This window comes from Pelophylax lessonae (assembly GCF_965119305.1).
Source record: "Pelophylax lessonae genome assembly, chromosome: 2".
NCBI lineage: Eukaryota > Metazoa > Chordata > Amphibia > Anura > Ranidae > Pelophylax > Pelophylax lessonae.
In genome coordinates, this window is record NC_138769.1 from 697,448,437 (window position 1) to 697,469,883 (window position 21,447).

General features: G+C 40.7%; 1 protein-coding gene across 1 annotated transcript in view; it reads left to right on the forward strand.

Moving 5' to 3' along the window:
• Positions 1-21,447, forward strand: part of SYTL2 (synaptotagmin like 2) — a 133,042-nt gene that overhangs the window by 74,129 nt on the left and 37,466 nt on the right. The window contains exons 9-13 of the mRNA XM_082248204.1: positions 6,342-10,469; positions 11,152-11,250; positions 15,775-15,813; positions 17,796-17,869; positions 19,872-19,916. Of these exons, the coding sequence (XP_082104330.1) occupies positions 6,342-10,469; positions 11,152-11,250; positions 15,775-15,813; positions 17,796-17,869; positions 19,872-19,916 (4,385 nt within the window). The remainder of the gene's footprint in view (positions 1-6,341; positions 10,470-11,151; positions 11,251-15,774; positions 15,814-17,795; positions 17,870-19,871; positions 19,917-21,447) is intronic.

The following is a 21,447-nucleotide window of genomic DNA, read 5'->3' on the forward strand; positions in this document are numbered from 1 at the left end:
AAATATGAAAAAAGCCTACTCTGCATCCGGAAAGTATTCACAGCGCTTCACTTTTTCCACATTTTATGTTACAACCTTATTCCAAAATGGATTAAATTCATTATTTTCTTCATAATTCTACAAACAAATAACAGCATAATGACCACGTGAAAGAAGTTTTTGAAATGTTCGCAAATGTATTAAAAATAAAAACTGTAAATACTTATGTACCTTTGATTTTTTCCGTCTTTGCTCAATACTTTGTTGAAGAACCTTTGGCACCAATTACAGTCTCAAGTCTTTTTGAGTATGATGCTACAAGCTTGGCACACCTATTCTTGGGCATTTTCTCCCATTCTCTGCATTCAGTTGGCTTCAAGTCTGGGCTCTGGCTGGGAACTCAAGGACATTCGCAGAGTTATCCTGTAGCCACTCCTTTGTTACCTTGGCTGTGTGCTTAGGGACGTTGTTCTGTTTGGAAGATGGAACATTCGCCCCAGTCTGAGGTCCAGAGCGCTCGGGAGCAGGTTTTCATCAAGGATGTCTCTGTACATTGCTGCATTTATCTTTCCCTTAACCCTGACTAGTCTCCCAGTTCCTGTCGCTGAAAAACATCCCCACAGCACCATGCTTTACTGTAGGGATGGTATTGGCTAGGTGATGAGCGTGTCTGGTTTCCTCCAGACATGACTCTTGCCATTCAGTCCAAATAGTTCAATCATTGTTTTACCAGACCAGAAAATTGGTCTGAGTCCTTCAGGTGCCTTTTGGCAAACTCCAGGTGGGCTGTTATGTGCCTTTTACTCAGGAGTGGCTTTTGTTTGGCCACATACCATACAAGCCTGATTGGTGGAGTTCTGCAGAGATGGTGGTTCTTCTGGAAGGTTCTCCTCTCTCCAGAGGAATGCTGGAGCTCTGTCCGTTTTTTTTTTTTTTTTTTTTGGCCACCTCCCTGACTAAGGCCTTTCTTCCCGGATCACTCAGTTTGGCCGGGCCGCCTGTTCTGGGAAAAGCCCTCGTGGTTCCAAACTACTTTCATTTCCAAGTGATGGAGGCCACTGTGCTCATTGAGACCTTCAATGCTGCAGAAATTTTTCTGTACCCTTCCCCAGATCTGTGTCTTGATACAATCCTGTCTTGTAGGTCTATAGACCATTACTTAGACTTCATGGCTTGGTTTGTGTTCTAACATGCACTGTTAAATGTGGGACCTCATATAGACAGGTGCGCCTTTCCAAATCATCATGTCCAATAAACTAAATTTTCCAAAGGTGGACTCCATTGAAGTTGTAGAAACATTTCAAGGATAATCAGTGGAAACAGGATGCACCCAGCTCAAATTTGAGTGTCATGGCAAAGGCTGTGACTGCTTATGTACATGGGATTTTCTTTTTATTTTTTGATAAATTTGCAAAGATTTCAAACAAACTTTTCACGTTGTCATTGTGGGGGTATTTGTGTAATTTTGAGGAAAATAATTAATTTAATCCATTTTGGAATAAGGCTGTAACATAAAATGTGGGGAAAAATGAAGAGCTGTTAATACTTTCCAAATGCACTGTATCCCCATACTTCTCTATTAAGAACACGAATTGTCATTTCTGTCTGCTGCTTTGTTCTCTGCTGTCAGCATGAGTCACTCCTGACACCGAGAAAAAAATGGTGACGGGAGGGACCTCCAGCGGATTGACAGCTTCAGCTTTGTTTCTGTGAGCTGTGTGGAGGGGGGTTTGTCTCTTCCCTCCAATCAGCTCTCAGCGCTTTCCTCAGTGTGTCCTGCAGAGTGTAACTTCAGCTCTCCTCCTGCTTTCTTCTGAACTCCTAAACCTTTAAAAATTCAGCACTTTGAACGGATGCAGAGAAGAGATTGCGGCAGATAAACAGGTACAACTTATGTAGGAGGATTTGTTTCAACTCCATGTGGATGTGTTATAAAGTGTTTGGAACCAGTAAGTTGACCAGGGGTACACCAGGAAGAGCCTGCGGAGGAGCAGCAGAACCACTGTGGACAGCAGAAAAGTATGGCAGGCCCACAAAATGGCCGTGACGATGTCATGTCTGATAATGCTGGGCATGGTTATGCATTTCAGGGTGTGGTCCTCTTTTTGTCAAACCTCTGCATATTTATTTTTAATTTTATTAGGTTTTAATAAATGCTACTTGGGTATTGGCATTTTCTTTCCTCCTTTCTGTCTAAATTGTACATTATCTCTCAGGCTACGTATAAAGTGTACCTCCTAAGCAGATTTTTAGTAGGGAAGGATTAGAACCTCTTTCAACTTCTTCTTTCTTCTTCTTCTTTCTTCTTCTTCTTTCTTCTTCTTCTTTCTTCTTCTTCTTTCTTCTTCTTCTTTCTTCTTCTTCTTTCTTCTTCTTCTTTCTTCTTCTTCTTTCTTCTTCTTCTTTCTTCTTCTTCTTTCTTCTTTTTTCTTTTTTCTTTTTTTCCCCCTCAATTTGCATTAGTGATTGTCGAGATGTGAACAGGTGAGGAGAAATCTTTAATAGGGACATCTGTTCCGCGGACATATATTTAGGAGGGGAGTTTAATCTCACTGTGGGTATTTTCCTCTAACTTCTGTTGTGTCTCCAGGGTAGGAGAGGACATTTTGCAGATGGTTCACAGAGCAAAAAATACACTTGCATGGGTTTCAACTTTTCTCTACTGTATCCAAAGCTTAAAAAAAATAACTATTCATGCATTTTAAATGTGCACCAGTATTCAAAAATTAACTTAAATATAGGAACAAACTTGAGTCACGCTTTGAATTTGGTGTTAATTCAAAGATCCCATGTTTGATCATTTTATTAGGGTTCCATTCATAAAATTTTTAAATGGAACTAAACTTTACTTGAGTGATGCAAGGTCTGCAAACTCCCTAGGTGGCACCATCTTCAAGGCTTGTCATCTTCATTGGTTGGCGTAAAATTACTTTTCTCTTGTGCGCATGATAATTAGCTCTTGACACCATGGCATACTGACATGTACTTAGTAACTTGGTGTACAGTCTAAAGAAGTGCTCTTCTGCAGCAATAAGAAGCCTTTCTCCTTGCTATCTTGTTGTTCCTCAAGTAAAGTTGATGTCTTCCTATTGGTTGTTTATACTCTAACTGTTCTAATTTTTTCACGGAACTTAGTTTTTTTTTTGGGTGTGTGCCACATACAAGGGGATTGAACACTGACAAACTGTCCCCCAGCCCAAGTTGACTTTACTTCCAGCATACCTTATCTTCTTGTTAGGGCCCCTTTAAATTTCCGGCTTTCCACTGTGGAAGATGTTGATGCTGTGGGACTAAGTGCTGGTATCCTACACTTGGTTGCGTGTCACATGCACATGCTCTGTGGTCTTTCCTGCCATTTAGTCAGAGACCCATAAACTTAGATCTTCAGTTTTTCTGCTGCCTGCCAACAATGAACATTATGACCTTTGGCCATTCAACCCATATCTACTACCAGATTTGGGTTTTGCTCATACCCAGAGCCTTACATTGCCTAACTGACCTGCGGTCGCAACATGCCTTCTAGATACAGAAGGAAAAGTCCTGCTTTAACGGGAGCCCCCAGCTTACACTAACTGCTCTGGTGTACACTAATGCAGTCGACCCATCTTTGGAGCCTTTCTTCACTCTTTAAAATGTGGCTGGTTCCTTCAGTTTGGTTAATGTGTTGTACTGTGGAACTCGCCTAACAAGTGTCTTTTATTGGTCTTTGGGGGATAAAGTCTCTTCCGCTCTACTCCTGGATACCATTCTCAAGGATGCTACTTGGTGGTAAGAGCACCCAATCTTTTTCAGTGGATGAAGCCTTAAAGATAGACTGAAAAGGCTGCTCCCCTACTGTCAGTCAAGAAAAGTCCTATTTTGTTTTTTCACTACTGCACCATCCATGTCCAGACCCTCCAAGTTGTAACTAGTCCATGCACAGGGTCTGGGCTCAAAGTGCACCAAATGCTTAAACAAGCCTTCCTCTGCTTAGCTGCCCTAGGTGGAGGTGCGTTTTTTTAACTTTTTTTTATTTTTTTGACAGTTTACATTTCAGACTCTTTAGTGCAGGAGGTGGTTTCCAATGGCTACAAGTAGGATTGTCCTGCCCCTTGCCCTGTTTTTAATTAAAACTTTCCTCTGTCACTACACATATTAGCATTTCTCAATAGATCTCTTGTCAGCCTGTCAAAGGAAAACGTTCTCGTCCCAGACTTGTCGCCCGTTAACATCTCAGATGTAGACAATTGGCAGGCAGACTTCCTCACCTAGCAACATATGGACCCAGAGGGGTGGTCCCTTCACCTGGAGGTATACCAAGACCTGTGTGGGGCGCACCGGACATGAAGCTGTGGTGGCTCTATGGGATCAGTACACATCTGAACCTTTTGATTTTCTTGTCTGCTTTGCAGACTCAAGATGGAGGGCATTCCAGTGATCCTTATTCTGGATCGGCACAGGCAGATGTGGTACTCTAACATGGTAAGACTGCTCGTGGATGCTCTGTAGGCTCTACCAGATTTTCTAAGTCTCCTGTCCCAAGGACCATTTACCATCCTGCTTCAGTCACTGGCTTTAGTGGGATCACGGTTTTAAGCCCAAGTTTTGGGAGACAGGGACATCTTTGAATTGGCCATTTTTACAATGTTAAAAACCAGGAAATCTACTTCTGGCAAGGTCTATCTTGGGACTTTTGGAAGGTTAATTTTACTTGATGTGCATTTTAGGGTTTCCACCCTAGGATCTACTCTGGGATTAATCTTCTCCTTCCTGCAGCTGGGCCTGGATTAGTGTTTTGACTTTCAGAACTTTCAGAGTCAGGTTCATGTTCTTTCAGGTCTCGTTTCATAGACATTTGTCTCTCATTCCTTAACCAAATCCCTTGAACAGGTATTTTCCCATGTAGCTCCCCTTTTCATTCCCCTGTGACTGCACAGGATCTGAAGATTGTGTTTTCAGGAACTGCCATTTGAACACATTACTGACACTTCTTTCTCTACTCACCAAAAATGTGATATTCCTTATAGCCATTACCTCTGTGAGGAGAGTATCTGAACTGGTAGCTTATCCTGCAAGAAACGGTTTCTGGTTCTGCAAAAGGATAAGGGGGGGTAGGGGTGTCTTACCTCTGGGAAGACCTTTACGCCTAAAGTGGTTTCTGCCTTTTTGCCTTAATCAGGACATATGTCTTCCGTCCCTCTGTCTGTCTGGCTCTAGGCTGCCTAAAGAAAGCAGTCAGTAATGCTCCCAGAGAAGAGCTTTTAAAAGGAGTGGTCTGTAATGAAAGCATCCTTGTTTCTCTTAAGACGTGTCTCTTTTTTTATACCACTGTTACTAAAACAAGATTTCCTGAACTAATTTGATTTATAGCTACTATAGATTAAAGGTTTTTATCAGGACAAAGTGATGAAAGATGCTGATGTAGGATATACTCCATTTAGAATACCTTATTTAATTCTATCCTACTTTTGCTTGACTAACCACTATTGCACATCCACTGGCTAGTACAAATCTTTACTGTAAAAATCAAAGCTTTTAGTGGTCAATGCACAACATGCTTTCTATGCATGATCGATTTTATATAGAACCTCCTTTTTATAGAAGGCATCTTTTTGGTTCCAAAAATAGTAGACATTATTAGAACATTGCCAGTTTGCTTCTGATCATTGTTGCTGTCCTGTAAGAAATGCTTAGAAATATGGCCTTGGTTTACTATTCTGCAAGGCAGAATTGGTCTTCTAGGCCATTGCGCTGATGCAGCAGTGGCAATGTTTTTGCATAAAGTGTTGTCTGCTGCTAATTAGGCTTTAAAGTGTATCTAAGGGTCCATTCTCACTAGGAACTGAATGTAAATCCGCAAAGAATCGCGCTGCGTGTTCCTGCGTGATTCACATGCAGTTTCTGTGCTGTAATGGGCTGAAATTGCACTGCACCAGAAGTAGTAAATGCACTTGTTTTTGAAAACTCGCTGCAGCCAGATTGCATTGTACATTTGTACCAAGTGCAGTGCGATTTGAATGTGGTGCCTGAAACAGGCACGGAAAGCAGGTTTCCCTCACAACATTCTAGTGTAAACGGGCCCTGAAGCTGCAACTTTTCTGTTTTCAAGATTGTAGGGAAGAGCTAGATCCCTTTTTTTTTTTTTTTTTTGTTGACTCTCCTAGCTGGGAAGATTCACCCTCTCAATTTGTCCTGCGGTGATTTCGCTCATGGGTCATAGGTCTACAGAACAGGAAGCATCCTCAATGGAATGCAGACGGTTAGAAAAACTCTCCCTACTAGCTTTAGAAATACTTTAATCACCCAGTTAGACCCTACATTATCACTATAAATTGAATGTTTCCCCTATGCACAGTTATAGAAAGGAGTTTCTTTTTTTACAGATAAGAAGCCAGAGGTTGGATCTCCTGAAGTTTCAAAATCAAAGCCAGGTAAGCCAGCAATATCAGAGAGTGCAAGTGATACATCCTCATCCAAAAATGATAAATATGAGTTTATGGTCATGAAGGCACAAGATGAATCCATAAGTAAAGTTCTAGATTGGTTTAGCAGAAGTTCTGAGATAGTGGACAACCCAACGCCACCTGTAGGTGTGCCACAGCCATCAAAAGGGATTGCTTCACAAATACTTATTCAGACAGGTGGAAATAAAAAGGAATCTGGACCCAATGAAAATACCTTCAAAATGGTATCTGAACTGACCTCTTATCTGGAGAGCCCCGATAATGCTGGGAAACCAAAATCAATGTTGTCCAATTTAGGAATGCAAAGTGGAGATAATTCAATTGTACCAAATGTTAAACTTCCTGCAACAGTCAGCCCTGTAGAAGATAATGGTGTTCCATCTGAGCTAATACAGTTCAGTTCAGAAAATGAAAGTCCTTTACAATATGGTAACAGTGGAGGTGGATCTGGCAAAATATTGACACAAGAAGCAAATGCTATGCAAGATAATGGGAAATGTCAAGAAGTGGGCAAAGAGGGTTTAGGTTCCGAGGATCCCAAAGTTACATTGAAGCAGAACCTAATCCCTGTAGCTAAGTTCATGTCTAATCAGCAGATACCTGAAACAGTTGGGAAACCTCATTCAATATCATCTTTAAGCAGCACAGATACCAATAATGATCTAAAGAATGATGAACTCTTGACACAAGCCAACAGCATAGAAAATGCCTCCCCACTAAGAGTGATTAATTCAAATTTAGAAGCTGGGAATTGCCTGGAATTTGGTAAGAGTGGCAGTGAATCTGGCAAGACGTTCTCACCCAGTCAGGAAGTTTCTGAAGTTAAGGAGCCAAGGCTATCATTTAGCAGCACAGATACCAATGATGACCAGTCAGATATAAAGAATGGTGAACCTTTGACACAAGCCAACAGCATAGGAAATGCCTCCCCATCAGAAGTGATTAATTCAAATTTAGAAACTGGCAATTGCCTGGAATTTGGCAAGAGTGGAGTTGGATCTGGCAAAACCTCTTCACCCAGTCAGGAAATTTCCACAGTTAAGAAGCCAAGGCTATCATTAAGCAGCACAGATACAGATGATGACCAGTCTGGTATAAAGAATGATGAACTCTTGACACAAACCAGCAAAGACGAGATCTCTCCAAGACTGATTCATTTAAATCCAGAAGCTGAAAATTATCTGGAATATGGTATGAGTGGAGGTGGATCTGGCAAACCAGTCTCCCCCAATCAAGAAATTCCTGAAGTTAGAAAGCCAAGACTATCGTTAAGCAGTACAGACAGCACTGATCATGATCAGTCAGAAACAAGAAATGTTGAATTGCTTACACCAGTCCATGTAATGGAAGAAGAATCGGTTCCTCCTGCAAAAATTAATCCTGTTGAAAATCCCTTTGATTTGGAGAAAAGTGAAGGTGGATCTGGCAAAATGTCTAACCAAGCAGCAGACTGTATGCAAATTGATCCACAGCTTAAGGAAGTAAAAAAAGAGGTGCTTGATAAGGGTGAAGAAGAGTTAAAGGGTGAAAAGGAATCTGACTTAACGAAGGAGGAACCTCAAATCCAAAGAGTGGTTGAGGCAGAAACTCACAATATGGCTACTGAGAAAGGACAGGTAGATGGTTCACGGCCTGAGAACGTAGAATCTATAAAAATATTAGAAGTTCCTCCAAGCCACGACACTGTAAAGATTAATGTTCATCAAAGAAAAGTTAGTGATATTAAACAGCTTTGGGAAGGTGACCAGTCAGCCCTGCCTGCAGCTAAGAAGACCTTTTTGAGCAGCAGCAAACAAATGCTAAGTCCAAATGAGATATCCATTACTCCACAGAGAAGTTCATTTGAGAGTGATGATCGGAGCAACCCAAGCCTTGTGACTTTTAAAAGGGTAATGGTGGAAGAGGAGGAAGAGAATTCATTATTGCCTGTTGATCAACTCAAGTCATTTTGGGAAAATGAGAAAAATAAAGAAGGGGTAAATGCTAAACAGCCAGATGGTTCTTTAGTAAAAAATGGCATTTTGGATCCAGATGAAGTGTCCGCTCTACCAGAACCTAGATCAAAATTTAAAAAAAGACATACATTCCATTCTTTCTTTGAAAAAGAACAGAACATAAGTACCAGTAAAAATCCTCCAGGTAGAAGTGTGTCACTAAGTGACAATATGAATGACAACCTAAAAGACAGAAAAAAATCAACAACATTTCAGAACTTAAGAAGCTTCTGGAATGTAGACCATAAGGCTAATCCAAATGATAGGACACTCTCAGAAACTAAAAACAGGCAGTTTAGGTCTAATCCTGATTTAAGCAAGGAGTCCTTTGTAGCCAAGATAAAATCTAAACTAGAATCCCAGAGTTTAGAGGACATTCGAGAAGACACACCAGACACTTATCCAGTTCAGCCAGTCAAAGATGTGTATAACCATAAAAACAAGACTCCTCTTTTGAGTACATTTACTAAGCAACAAAGTAGTGAGAATAGTTTAGGGAATTCTGTAGAATCACAGGATAATGTTTCTGTCTTTCAAGACTGCAACCCAATAGAATTTGCTAAAGTGTCTGAGACTCAGACCAAGTCAAAATCCTCATTTGTGGTATCTGACAAAGTTTCTGAAGTTGTAGTTAAACCTGCCCAAAGACCAGAAAATGTGAGTGAATTTAGTCTGAGGTTGCAAAAGTTAAGGGATGAGTTTTTTGAGAAATCATTAGAAGGCACCACCTCAGTTAATTTTGAGTATAATCAAAAGAATGTTGAAATAACAAAAAGGGATGTAGAAAATCAAAACTTGACAGTTAATAAAAACGGGGAAGGAATGCCTCATAAAGAGTGTGAGCGAAGGCAGTTTCTTGTGAAACAAATTGGGTTAGATGCTGAAAATACTTTGTGTGGTGCTGAGGCTTTTAACTTTCTAAACTGTAATGGGAGGGATAATTTAAAAAATGACATGGCACAAGTTGAGAATGGTGAACAAGTTAATGAGACAGTTGAAAGAACTCTAATTCCACCACCAAAGAATTCTGCTGACTTTGATAGGGCACTGCAAAAACTGTATTGTGAATCGTTGGAGGCGTCGCCTGTTTCAGAAGTTAAACTAAGCCAGAATGCATTTATGAACATACAAAGTCCTGAAGAGAACTTTAGCAAAGTCTTGACCGTTTCTTCAAGCAAAATTAAAAGCAATGTTCAAAGGGCTTCAAGTACGGAAAGAAGTTCATCATTCCAACAGCCTATTGTAATTAATCTCTCATCAACAAAGATGAATGTTGGTAATGAAGCCCCAGTTAAACACAGTGTTAATCTTGATGAAGAAACTGAGACTTCCATCGCAAAAGAGAGTGACATTACTGCAGCAGAAAAACAAGAGTGTAAAAAAGAAATCAGAGAGAGAATTGAAATGCCAGAAGTTTTGCCCAGAGCGCCCTTTAATTACTTTGATGAAGGACTAAAAAAATTGCATGACGAGTCTAGAGATTTGCCTACAACCAAACCAGTTCCAGACTCTCTTCAGGCATTGCCAGCTAAACAAGATTTGGTGATTCATGAAAATGTAACCTCTGTTTCTCAGGCTCCGGATATTTTAGAACAGGAAATTGGAGAAACAATTGGGAAGGCCTCGGCGCCGACAAAAATATACCATGCTAAAAGCTCAGAAAAAGATCAAAAAGAGGATGTGAATGATGAGGAAGAGCCATTCATAGAAAACGTGCCTTCTAATCATGTGACTTTGGAGGAATCACAGCCCAGATTTAGTGAACACATTGTGGCAGAAGGCACAGTTTCTGAAATGTCTCCTAAAGGAAAAGACGCTTCTGTGGAAGAAAATGTACAATCTCTCCAATATGAAACCATCCAAGAATCTCCTTCCAAGACAGATTCACCTTTCACAGATATGCAAGAGAGTTCACCCATGAAAGAAAAGAGCAACTCTTTGCGTAAAAGTACACTGGAGCTTTATCTTGAAGTTCCATATCGAAGAGAAATGTCCAAAAGTATGGATTTTGAGTTTGGCGGATATGTTGCTTCTGATGTCGACAAAGAAAGATGTAGGTTTCTTGTCTTAATTCTTACAGCCTAGCTCAACAGTATTTATTGCATCACTAATTTTATTTTAGGAAATTGAAACCATTTATATTTTTTCTTTTTTAAAAGAAAACAAAATGTCGTTTTTGTAGTTATTTTCCACTTTCAGACAGTTTATTTGTTGGTTTGTGGGTTTTTTTTTTTTTTTTTTTTTTTACATTTCATTTAAAAATTCTAAGGACCCTTTCAGAAATTCACATTGCATTAACTGTTTCCTGTAGATTATATAGCTAATGTATCTATAGGCTTTAATACTAAGTGGCCCCACTTCCCAAAAGACTAGTGATGCAACAGGAATATGGGTAATGCCACAAACTAGCAAATTAAAGTTGTCTGGAGGTGGAGACCTCTTGTCTTAGTTTTGCTTCTAGCAATGGTGGGTTTCATTTATGAAGAGTTTTTTTATTTAAAAAAAAAAAAAACAGTGGTGGTGTTCATAGCATGAAAGTAAATTATCTTTTTTTCCTACAGTTTTGAAAATGTAAAAATTGAAAACTGTCTTCCTGCTGGGGCAAGACCACTTTTTTTTTTTTCAGTACTCTTTATAACTGGTCCTTATTGCAGATTGCAGATACTATGAGCATCCTGAGTGTGTTTTACCTGTTTATATTTTGTACAGTGCTCACCTGCTTTGTTTTATGACAGGTATGGACGTATCTAACCCCATATTGAGTGCACTGAAAAGGAGCGAAGCTAAAATGCTCAACTCCAAAGCTGTACAGGAGGTGTCCCCCACAAGTACAAGTGAGGATGTAGCATGTCTGCTACCTCTTAAGGCCATACTAAACAAGCTAACATGCTTTAAAAACCCTCTGCTCCATAACACTAACCCTCCGTAGAAGACCAGGAGTCCCCTGGATGACCTGGCACTACGGATTTCGATGGTACCAGAGGCATTTGCTCTAAACATTTTATCCTAACTTCTCAGTCACTCATCACCTTTTGGGCTGTAGATGACAAAGGCTCTGGTCCCATCCCTTATGACTAAAATAAAATATTTATGCATGTTGAAATGTATTGTATGAGCATAAGACATTTTCTCAGTTGTACTACAGTACGTTTAATACAAATAACTTGGTCCTGCTCGAAGCTTGGTTATTCAGGCATGAGTAGTTTGTACCTGTAGTTTGTCCATAGTTGTTCAGCCAAGTACTTTTAATTACCTTTTAAAAGTTTCATTACTGGTGTGGCATTGTTTTATTAAACAACTGATGACTAAAATGGAAATCTATCCAAACTGGATTTGTGAGAAAGAGGAGGATGTTAGTTTAGCTTTGATCCCCTCTTAGGTTCATAACCCTATTGTGAAGCTAGATCTTTGCCTTTGGTCCCAAGTGGAACTATGCCCAAGATCTGGGGTTCTTAACTTTAGGTTTATTGACCACCAAAGGATTGTCTAGTACAGGGATTCCCAAACTATGGCCCTCCAGTTGTTCAGGAACTACAATTCACATCATTCCTAGCCATGTATGTGAATGGCAGGGTTCTACAATGCCTCATGGGATGTGTAGTTCTGCAACAGCTGCAGGGCCGTAGTTTGGGAATCCCTGGTCTAGTATGTCCTTATTTCCCTGTCAAAATCCTCATCACTGGTCCTTTTTGGGTACAAGTGTGAATTCAAAGATGTCAATTGCTTGGTTCTACTTTATAAATGATTAGATCGGAAATAATAAACCGAAAAGGAAAATTCATCACATATCATAAATATATTTTATATAAAAACTGCAAACCACAAATGGGTGGGACAGCTACAACCTGTTTTGCTGCCATTTCCTATGCACGCAAAATGAGGAATCAAGGTCCAGTTGCTGACCATGTTACTTGCATGCCATTGGACTCCGCAAGTTGATTTCTCCACTCTAGTTTTAGGTTTAGCAATTCCCGGGGACCCATTTTCATACCCTTATCATTGAGCCCCCATAGCCCTGTTAAGAAGTCCTGTCGCAGAGAATGATGTACAGAAGAGAGCTGTCACCGTAGGACTTGTAAATGGGAGACTCTGGTTTGCAAAGACTGGACGGATAAGTCTTTAGACTGAAAGTTTTATTATGTAGGAGTCCTATACAGTCACTGAGAAAATGTCTGTATTGCCATTTTGAAATGCATGGCTATCCTAAACAACTTTGTCTTCTCTTGTTTCTTGTGTTGAGGTATTTGGTGTTTGAAGAATTGTTATTTATTTACATAAGCTTGCATTGCAGCTTTCTGTTAAGCATTCTCATGTGTATTTAAAGTGTCACATATGGTTCAGTTGAACTTGGTTTACAGTTACAAACTCAGGCTGCAGCTGTAGAACTGACAGAGGCAACAACTTGGGCCTTGGGTCCAGCTCTAACCTGGCTACACATATATGTTTGAACTGCAATAACTGGTAAAAATCTCAGATTTGTTATATTGTTTTAGACAATGGGGTGTATGGCTGATTTTATTCCTAACCAAACGTCTTGAGATATATGTCCTAGATGTGGATAGCTGAACCCCATGTGCCAGCACCACGGCTACCCATGTCACAGGCTGTTGTAGTTTTTCAGGTTTCATCCTTCAAATGGACTAAAGAATTGTGATTGACTGTCATTGGTAACCACTCCAGTGTTTTCCCAGGTTTGTTTTCTCCACTTTTCAGATATCCGTGCCACTGATGTTCAAAGCATCTTGGTATGTGGACCCATATGGGCAGGGAGCAATGGTTTTCAGTGCAGTGCTCTAAACTTTAGCAGCCAAGCAAAAATAATCTCCAAAAATATGACACCTGATTGACTGTGGCACTTATTGATTCTTAATTACCTGCCTAGTGTGTGAGCTTGGAATGGTTTAAGTAAGGAATCCTGTTGCAATATACACTCACCGCCACTTTATCAGGTACACCTTGCTAGTACCGGGTTGGACCCCCCCCTTTTGCCTTCAGAACTGCCCTAATTCTTTGTGGCATAGATTCAACAAGAAACATTCCTCAGATTTTTGTCCATATTAACACGATAGCATCCATCACGCAGTTGCTGCAGATTTGTCGGCTGCATAATCATGATGCAAATCTCCCGCTCCACCACATCTAAAAGGTGCTCTATTGGATTGAGTTCTGGTGAGTGTGGAGGCCATTAAAGTACAGTGAACTCATTGTCCTGTTCAAAAAAACAGTTTGAGATGATTTGATCTTTGTGACATTGTGCATTATCCTGCTGGAAGGAGCCATCAGAAAATGGGTACAGTGTAGTCAGAAAGGGATGGACATGGTCAGCAAAAATACTCAGATAGGCTGTGGCATTTAAATAATGCTCCATTGGTACTAAGACGCCCAAAGTGTGCCAAGAAAATATCCCCACACCGTTACACCACCAGCCTGAACTGTTTATACAAGGCAGGATGGATCCATGCTTTCATGTTTAAGCCAAATTCTGACCCTACCATCTTACCATCTGAATGTAACAGCTGAAATAGTCTCATCAGACCAGGCAACGTTTGTCCAGTTTTAGTGAGCCTGTGTGAATTCTGATGCTCAGTTTGAACTTCAGCAGGTCGTCTTCTCAACGTCTAGATGCCTAAATGCATTGAGTTAGCAGTTTGTGTAAACAAGCAATTGAACAGGTGTTCCTAATAAAGTTGCCGGTGAGTGTATAAAAGTGTTAATAATAAGCAGATTTTTCAGTTACCACAAAAATGGCTCTAACTCTGTTTAAGAGCCTGTAAGAATCCAGACTGAGAAAATATGGGCGATCTGTTCTCTGTTGGCGATGTATATATCCTTATATTCCTTATGGTGAAGTAGTGCAGTAACTATGTCAATTAGCATTACAGTGCATACAATTAGGATGGTATTTTGACCTTTGGAAGCTCTGGTGGTTCTAAAGCAACCCTGGTAAAGTATAAGTAAAGTGTACCTTGCTCATATCTTTCTGCCAAGGGAAACTCCTAAAGTAGAGCGATCCTGTAGCTGCTACAAAATAGTTTACCTTGTCATCTAACCCTTTATATCCTCTGGCTTATTATTTTAGCAGTTGGCCAGGTAAGTTTGTAGGTCTTGTTAGTATGGATTGCAAATTTGAAGAAACCCATCTAAAGAGAAAATATGTAAGTTGTTTTTTCCAGTCTGCAAGAAAAAACTAGTATTGTTGTGTCAAGATCTAGTCACTAAAACATTAAACCATTTTAATGATCACAAATATGCATGAATAAATAGTCTAAAGGTCAAGGGTAGACAGCATAGCCTTCCTTAAGATTCACCAACCAGTAGCAGAGAGGGACAAAGCACTGACTTATAGGGTTCCTTATAAACTTTGCTCTCTCCCGTTCCTAGATGGGTATTCTAAAGGTTTAGTGGTCGGTGTGGTTTTTTTATTTTTTTCATTTAAAGCTGATTTTAAAGGCCCTTATTGAAAAAAATGCAGTTATGTTAGTAAGTACCTGATTTTGACTTGGGACCTCACTGTCCACTCATAAGTTGAGGACAGGGAGGTGACCCAACTGTATTGCTTAACTGCAGTAAAGAAAAGTCAAGTCTCTAACCTGACTTTTCCTTGTGGTGTATATTTCTGGTTGGGTGGAAATACAAAACCTATTAAATCTGCCCCCATATACGTATTTCACCTGTGCAATTTATTTAGCAGTTTGCCTGGAGTTCAGTTAAATTAGGAAATTGATTTTCCTATTCTCCCCCCTCCCACGCAGAACCTATAAAATATTTTCATACATATTTGTGACATTTTAATGTTTCTCCCCAAAGTTCACTTTATTTTTTTTTGTAACTCCTAATTGTAGACTGTGGTATTTGTGTTTGGTGTTAGGCTGTGGATATGTGCTAACGTGTCTGTGTCCATTCTTTTTCAATTAATCCAAAATTTTCTTTCCATGCAGTTTTGGGATGAAATGGAATTCTATGGAAACAGCTAAATACAGTTGAAATACACATACATTCACTATCTTACCTGCCAAAGGTTTCTTTACATCTAGCCTTGACATTATATGCCTCTGCTACTGTGCACAGCCAGTATGGTTACATTACTACTTAGCGGATCACCCTTCTCCTCATTGGACAGAAGGGATTATGCTTATTCTTTAGCTTAAGAGGTGACACGGGCAGCAGAATTTCAGACTGTGTTGTCGCCTCCCTTGCTGTGTGTATCAGGTGAGGGTAAATGGCAAGTTTGGGAATGCAAACCCTTTGGCAGAGAAAACTACATACCTGTATTTCAGCTGTATATCCAACTGTTTGCCTGGAGTTCTGCTATGACCGTGTTGTTTTTTTTTCTTACTCCTATGCTCTCTCCTGGACAGATCAATTAAATTCAAGCAGTCCAACAGAAGATATACCAGGTACTTAATCTCTTGCTTGCATGTGCGTGTTTTCCATTGTTTTTCAATGAAGTGTAAATTAAAATGCAATCCTAGCCAAACCTCCATCCAGTTCGGCAGGGATCGTCCAAACTTCAATCCATCTATGGCCATCTCCCATTCTTCTGTCCAACACAAATAATGGAAAATTTTCATATGATCTGTGGCTGCAGTGCTGATCAGTGTTGTCTGACAACTGAGGGCTCCCACTGTCAGCATACAATAGCACAGGGGGAGTCGTCCTCCACTTTTTTTTTTTCTTAATCTGCCTATGCCCAGTCTTAGAGGAATCCCCTTACTTTTCCAGTCTGGTGACACGCACACTAGTTTTTTTTCAGTTTGAGAGAGACAGTCTAAAGGTTAACAGCTTCTGGTGAGGAAACTCCTTATGTTCTGACACCAGTGTTTAAAGTAATTTGTGAAAAAGAAGTGAAAATTATAAAAGGTTTAAAAACCTTTAAAGGAAACGTATGGCCAAAGCTCTGGAGGTTCAGTTCCGCTCTTGTGTGATCCAGATTCGGCCAACAGTAGGCTAAAGCCCGCTGCTGGCTGACGTTCCAGAGCTGGTCCAGACTCTACAGGGATCCCGACCATGTCAGGTTTCACCTAGCTTACTGACTGCCAGCTATGCCTGACTGCTAAATGGTTCAGCCTCTCAACATGCCGCTGATAGCCTGAGCCAGCCACTCTTGCCCCCTCTGTAGCCCAGTGAACACTGGAGGAACAGTGTTCAGAGCAGTCCAGAGAACTGAGCAATCCAGCAGTCTTTGATCAGTCCGCTCTCAATGTAGAGCCAGCTGGGCACAGCTGCAGCATCGGACCAATGCTGCATCCACCTAGGCGAGTATAAATGTTTCTTATTTTGAATATGCGCACTTCGGAAAAAGGATGTTACCTTTCCCCTTTAAAGATTTTTACAAGAGCTGTACTTCCACAAGAGCTGTACTTCCACATCTCGTAAATGTGTGCAGCCAACTCTAGCACAAAGCTTTTTTTTTATTTTTTTGTGACCCTGTGGGAAGATTTCTTGTCCCTTTTTTATGTCTCTTGTCAACAAATAAGGAAGCCAGATATTGTGAATAATCAGGGTATCTTTTAAATCCCAACCAAAGTCTTGCTCCTATTTGCTTTATAGCCCTGTACATGTTTGTGACAGATTTTTTTTTTTTTTTTTTTCTCAGTGAAAATAATTATTCCTGCCCACGCATTTCTGCAGTCTGTGCTAGCAGAGCTGAGTAACAGCCACACCCCCTAGCACAAGGGGTCTCGCACAGACTTGTATGGCAGAAAATGTGAAGGGTGGAGTGTTGTACAAGTTCTGTTACTGACTGCTGATTACTGAGTGCACTGGGTCTAAACTCTGGTGCCTTTTGGACTGCACAGTTGTATTTATACATCCTGGAAAACTGGTCTAATAGCAAAGTGAAGAAAACATTATGAAAATTAGAGATCATTAGTACAAAGTTGGCCCGACTGCATACCTGTTTCTACTATTTGATCTGGCCTTTAACAGCAAGAATCAGAAGTACCTTACGTTTTCGTTTTAGCATAAGTTAGGCTTTTTCTTAATGTGTTTTTGTTCTTCCTCCTTCTCCTGATACAATGGGGTGGATTTACCGAAGGCAAATAGGCATATGCTGTGACTTTTCCCGGTTTGTTTTCTGATTTTTGCAATTTTTCTTGCACATAATTGGATGGACGTTAACGGAGCTTAAAATCATTCACCAGGCTTTGGGGAAAATTCCTTTGCAAAGTGAACAGCCTATTTGTCTTTAGTAAAGCAACCCCAGCATGAGAAAGAGACGCTGTTGCTGCAGTCAGCAAAAACGGTTATCCTTTAGACACCGGTAAATGGTGTCGAGTAAGAAATCCATGTGTACATTGATCACATAACCTATACAAGATCTTCTCCATGTAACATTTTGGTCTCGTCAAGAATAACATTCTGCATTTGGCTCCTACAGTGAACTCCTTTCCACAAAATGCTGAAACACTAAAACGACTGAGTCAGTCTGTACCCGCTTTCATTCAGGATGATGTAAGTGTGCATTGTTTTTACTCTTTCTCTTACACTTCCAAAATATAACCATAATACCTGTTTAAATGCACACTACATTTTCATTCGTGTTTAACCACTTCTGTACCCTAAGGTTTTACCCCCTTAATGACCAGGCCATTTTTTGCGATACGGCGCTGCATCACTTTAACTGACAATTGCGCGGTCTTGCGACGCTGTACCCAAGCGATCTGCCATGTTTACTTCGGCAGACCGCCGTTCTGTCTTTACGGGGAGCGATCGTGGGTGCCTGGCGCACATAGTGGCCGCCGGACCCACTGATTGGCTTCCCCTGTGGTCCTGCAAACCGACGTACAGGTACGTCATCCCGCAGGACAGAGCCGGCCTGCCGCAGTAAAACTACGGCGGCTGTTCGGCAAGCGGTTAAAAGCTCCTAATTTTCTAGTATATAAGTGGTGATCAGAAACTACAATGGTGCCTGACCCCATACAACTTCAACAGTATATAGAACCACAAATGGTTTAGCATGTGAAAGGGGCAAAAGACCAAACAACAAGTATTTTATATAAAAAGCTTACAGAGCTTTATTATAAAAAAAAACAAAAAAAAACGATAAAATGCTCAATCCAGGCCATATAATGTTAATGTATTCCAACAACTTTAACCAAAATCAAATGAATTTTACACAATACTGACAGTATTTTATTTCTTGCAAGGGGTAGGCATTCATAATTATAGTAGATAGATGCCTGCCCAACTACCCGACATGTTTTAAGACGGGCAACATAATGGACACCATAATTTTGTCAGTAATAACATAGTGAACAAGAACAGGCCTGAGATAAAATGGGTAAAAGCATGGTGATGCATGCAAAGAGGTATGATGCATCACAGGGGAAATGGTGGGGAACAGCCCCTAGGAACGCTTTGCCCTTAGGTTATACTCAGGGTCCATCTGCACGGCAGCCTAGAGTAGGCTCTAAAGCCTAGCACACATGGGCCGAATGTTGGGCTGCATCAGCCGATTCAATAGAAACCGTCTGACAATTGGCCGATGTGTACCGCAGCCGGTCGTACAGAAGCCAACCATTCAGTCGGCTTTTGTCTTTGGAGCATGAGTGAAAGGTCTACCGACCCAGCTCTCAATCGGTGCGCTCAGCCAGTGGCTAAGAGCACCGACCAGAGTGTTCTGGAGGGGGGCATCCCCCTGTCCGAAAACAATAGCGCAGCAAGGGAGATCGCTGTATTAACATCGAATGGTTAGTACAGCGGGTCTGCCAAAGTGGTCAGTTTTTTTTTTTGCTCAGTCCTGCTGGGTATAAAACGACTAGTGTGTACCAGGCTTTAGTCCAAGCGTACCTAGGGGGGATCCTTCCGTTAGCCGAGCTGCTGTTCCCCACCATTTCCACTGTGATGGGTCAGACCTCTGTGCATGTATCACTATGCTTTTAAGTATGTGATCCCCGGCCCGTTAACTATGCTATTATGAACTATGTTATTATGTCCATTATGTTGTCCCTGAGGAAGAGCAAGTCATGAAACATGTTGGGCTGGCATATCTTTACTGAAATTTTGTAGGACTTCCTCCTTGGGAGGACTAAAAAAAAAAAATATTGTGTACAATCCTTGTGATTTTGGGTAAAGTTTTTTGTTGATGTTTTTTAGTCTTTTTCGGTTATCTAACGTGTGCGATAGGTCACTGTGAGGATTGCTTCCCCCCCTTCAAGTTCTGATTTCAAAGCAGATAGTGTATCTTTGTACATGCAGATCAGTTTCACCGTAAATGGGCTCGAGAGGGACTTTTTTTTCTTTACAATAATTTTTATTGTTTGAAATACAGCAGTTCAAAAACTAAACCGATAAACTTTTGCATGTTACCTTTTGCAAATTTAAATTTAGACTTTTATGGTCTTTGTGGAATGAAGATGCTTATGATGAAGTGTTATAATTGTTTATAGGAGTCTGGAAGTCAAATTCATCTGTCACCATTTTACTCTGTTTTTGTATCCATTTCCCTTGACAGATCTGCCATTGCACTCCTGTTCTCATTGTATGCAAATCTGTTGATGTAAGAGAATGAAGGGCTTGCTAACAACTGTTTGTAAAACCTTCATTGTTGTATGCGCTTTACACGTCTGCATGTATTGCATGTTGCCTTGAAGTAAAACAACAATGTTTAAAACCTTAACATCCCTCATTACTGAGAAACAGACTGCAGACAAAGCACCAATAGACCTTACAGGATATTAAAGGGTCAAGCCACTCAGCTGATATTTCAGTTTGCCAGAAATGTGATCCAAATTATTACTGGGCATTTTAAAGTCTGTGCAGAAACAAAGCATGGGCACCTCTGGTAAAGCTGTACATTTTTTATATTGCATACACTGCTAGTTTTCTGAAGCAAATTGGCACTACTAGGGTAGGACTTCTGCGTTGAGATTTCACTTTAATGCCTGTTCTATCTATCGATCAGTCCATAACATTACGACCACCCACCATAGTCGAGGCATGGACCCTACTAGACCTCTTAAGGTATGCTGTGATATCTGGCACCAAGCCGCCACGAGCAGATTCTTTAAGTCCTGTAAATTGCAAAGTGGGGTCTCCATGGATCAGGCTTGTTTTTTTTTCAGCACATTTAACAGTTGCTCAATTGGATTGAGATCTGGAGAAATCGGAGGTCAAGTCAACACCTCAAGCTCTTTGTTGTGTTCCTCAAATTGTTCTTGAATTTATCAGACGAGGCCACCACCTTCCATTGCTCCGTGGTCCATTTCTAATGCCTGTTGCAGGCGCTTTTGGCTGTGGACATGGGTCCGCATGGGCACCCTGACCAGTGTGCAGCTACGCAGCGCCATAGACTACAAACTGCGATGCATTGACTGTTCTGGCACCATTGCATTGGAACCAGCGTTAACTCTTTCATCAGTTTGAGCTACAGTAGCTCTTTTATTGGATCAGACTACACAGGCCAGTTATCGCTGCCCACATGCATCAGTGAGTCTTGGCTGGCCATGACCCTGTTGCCAGTTTTTCCTTCCTTGGACCACTGCAGACCGGGAGCATCCTATAAGAGCTGTTGTTTTGGAGTAGCTCGAACTCTGTTGGCTAGCCTTTACAATTTGGCCCTCGTCAGTCACTCAAATCCTTAGGCTTGCCCATTTTTTTTTTTTTTTTTTTTTAGTTTTCAAAGCATTAACTTCAGGGACATGTTCACTTGCTACCTAATATAGCCCACCCACTTTAGATACCATTGTAACAAGAAAATTAATGTTATTTACTTTACCTGTCAGTGGTCATGATGTTAGGACTAATCGGTATATGTATATATTAATTTGCCTTTAAAGCCGAACTCCGGTTTTTGTTCCTTTTTTAAACAGTTTATTTGAGCCAAACAAACATATCCTTTAGCTACGTACAGTATACAGCACCGTGTTCCAGTAGCAGGATGGGGACTGCCATTCCCAGGACAAAACCGAGCACTTCTAGGCATTCACAGAAAGACTTGTATTTTTATGAATAACACCAAGGCTTCCTCTGATGGGAAATCAAATGGGCTCTGGCCACTCTGTTCAGCAGGGGATCCCTGAGCAGATCCT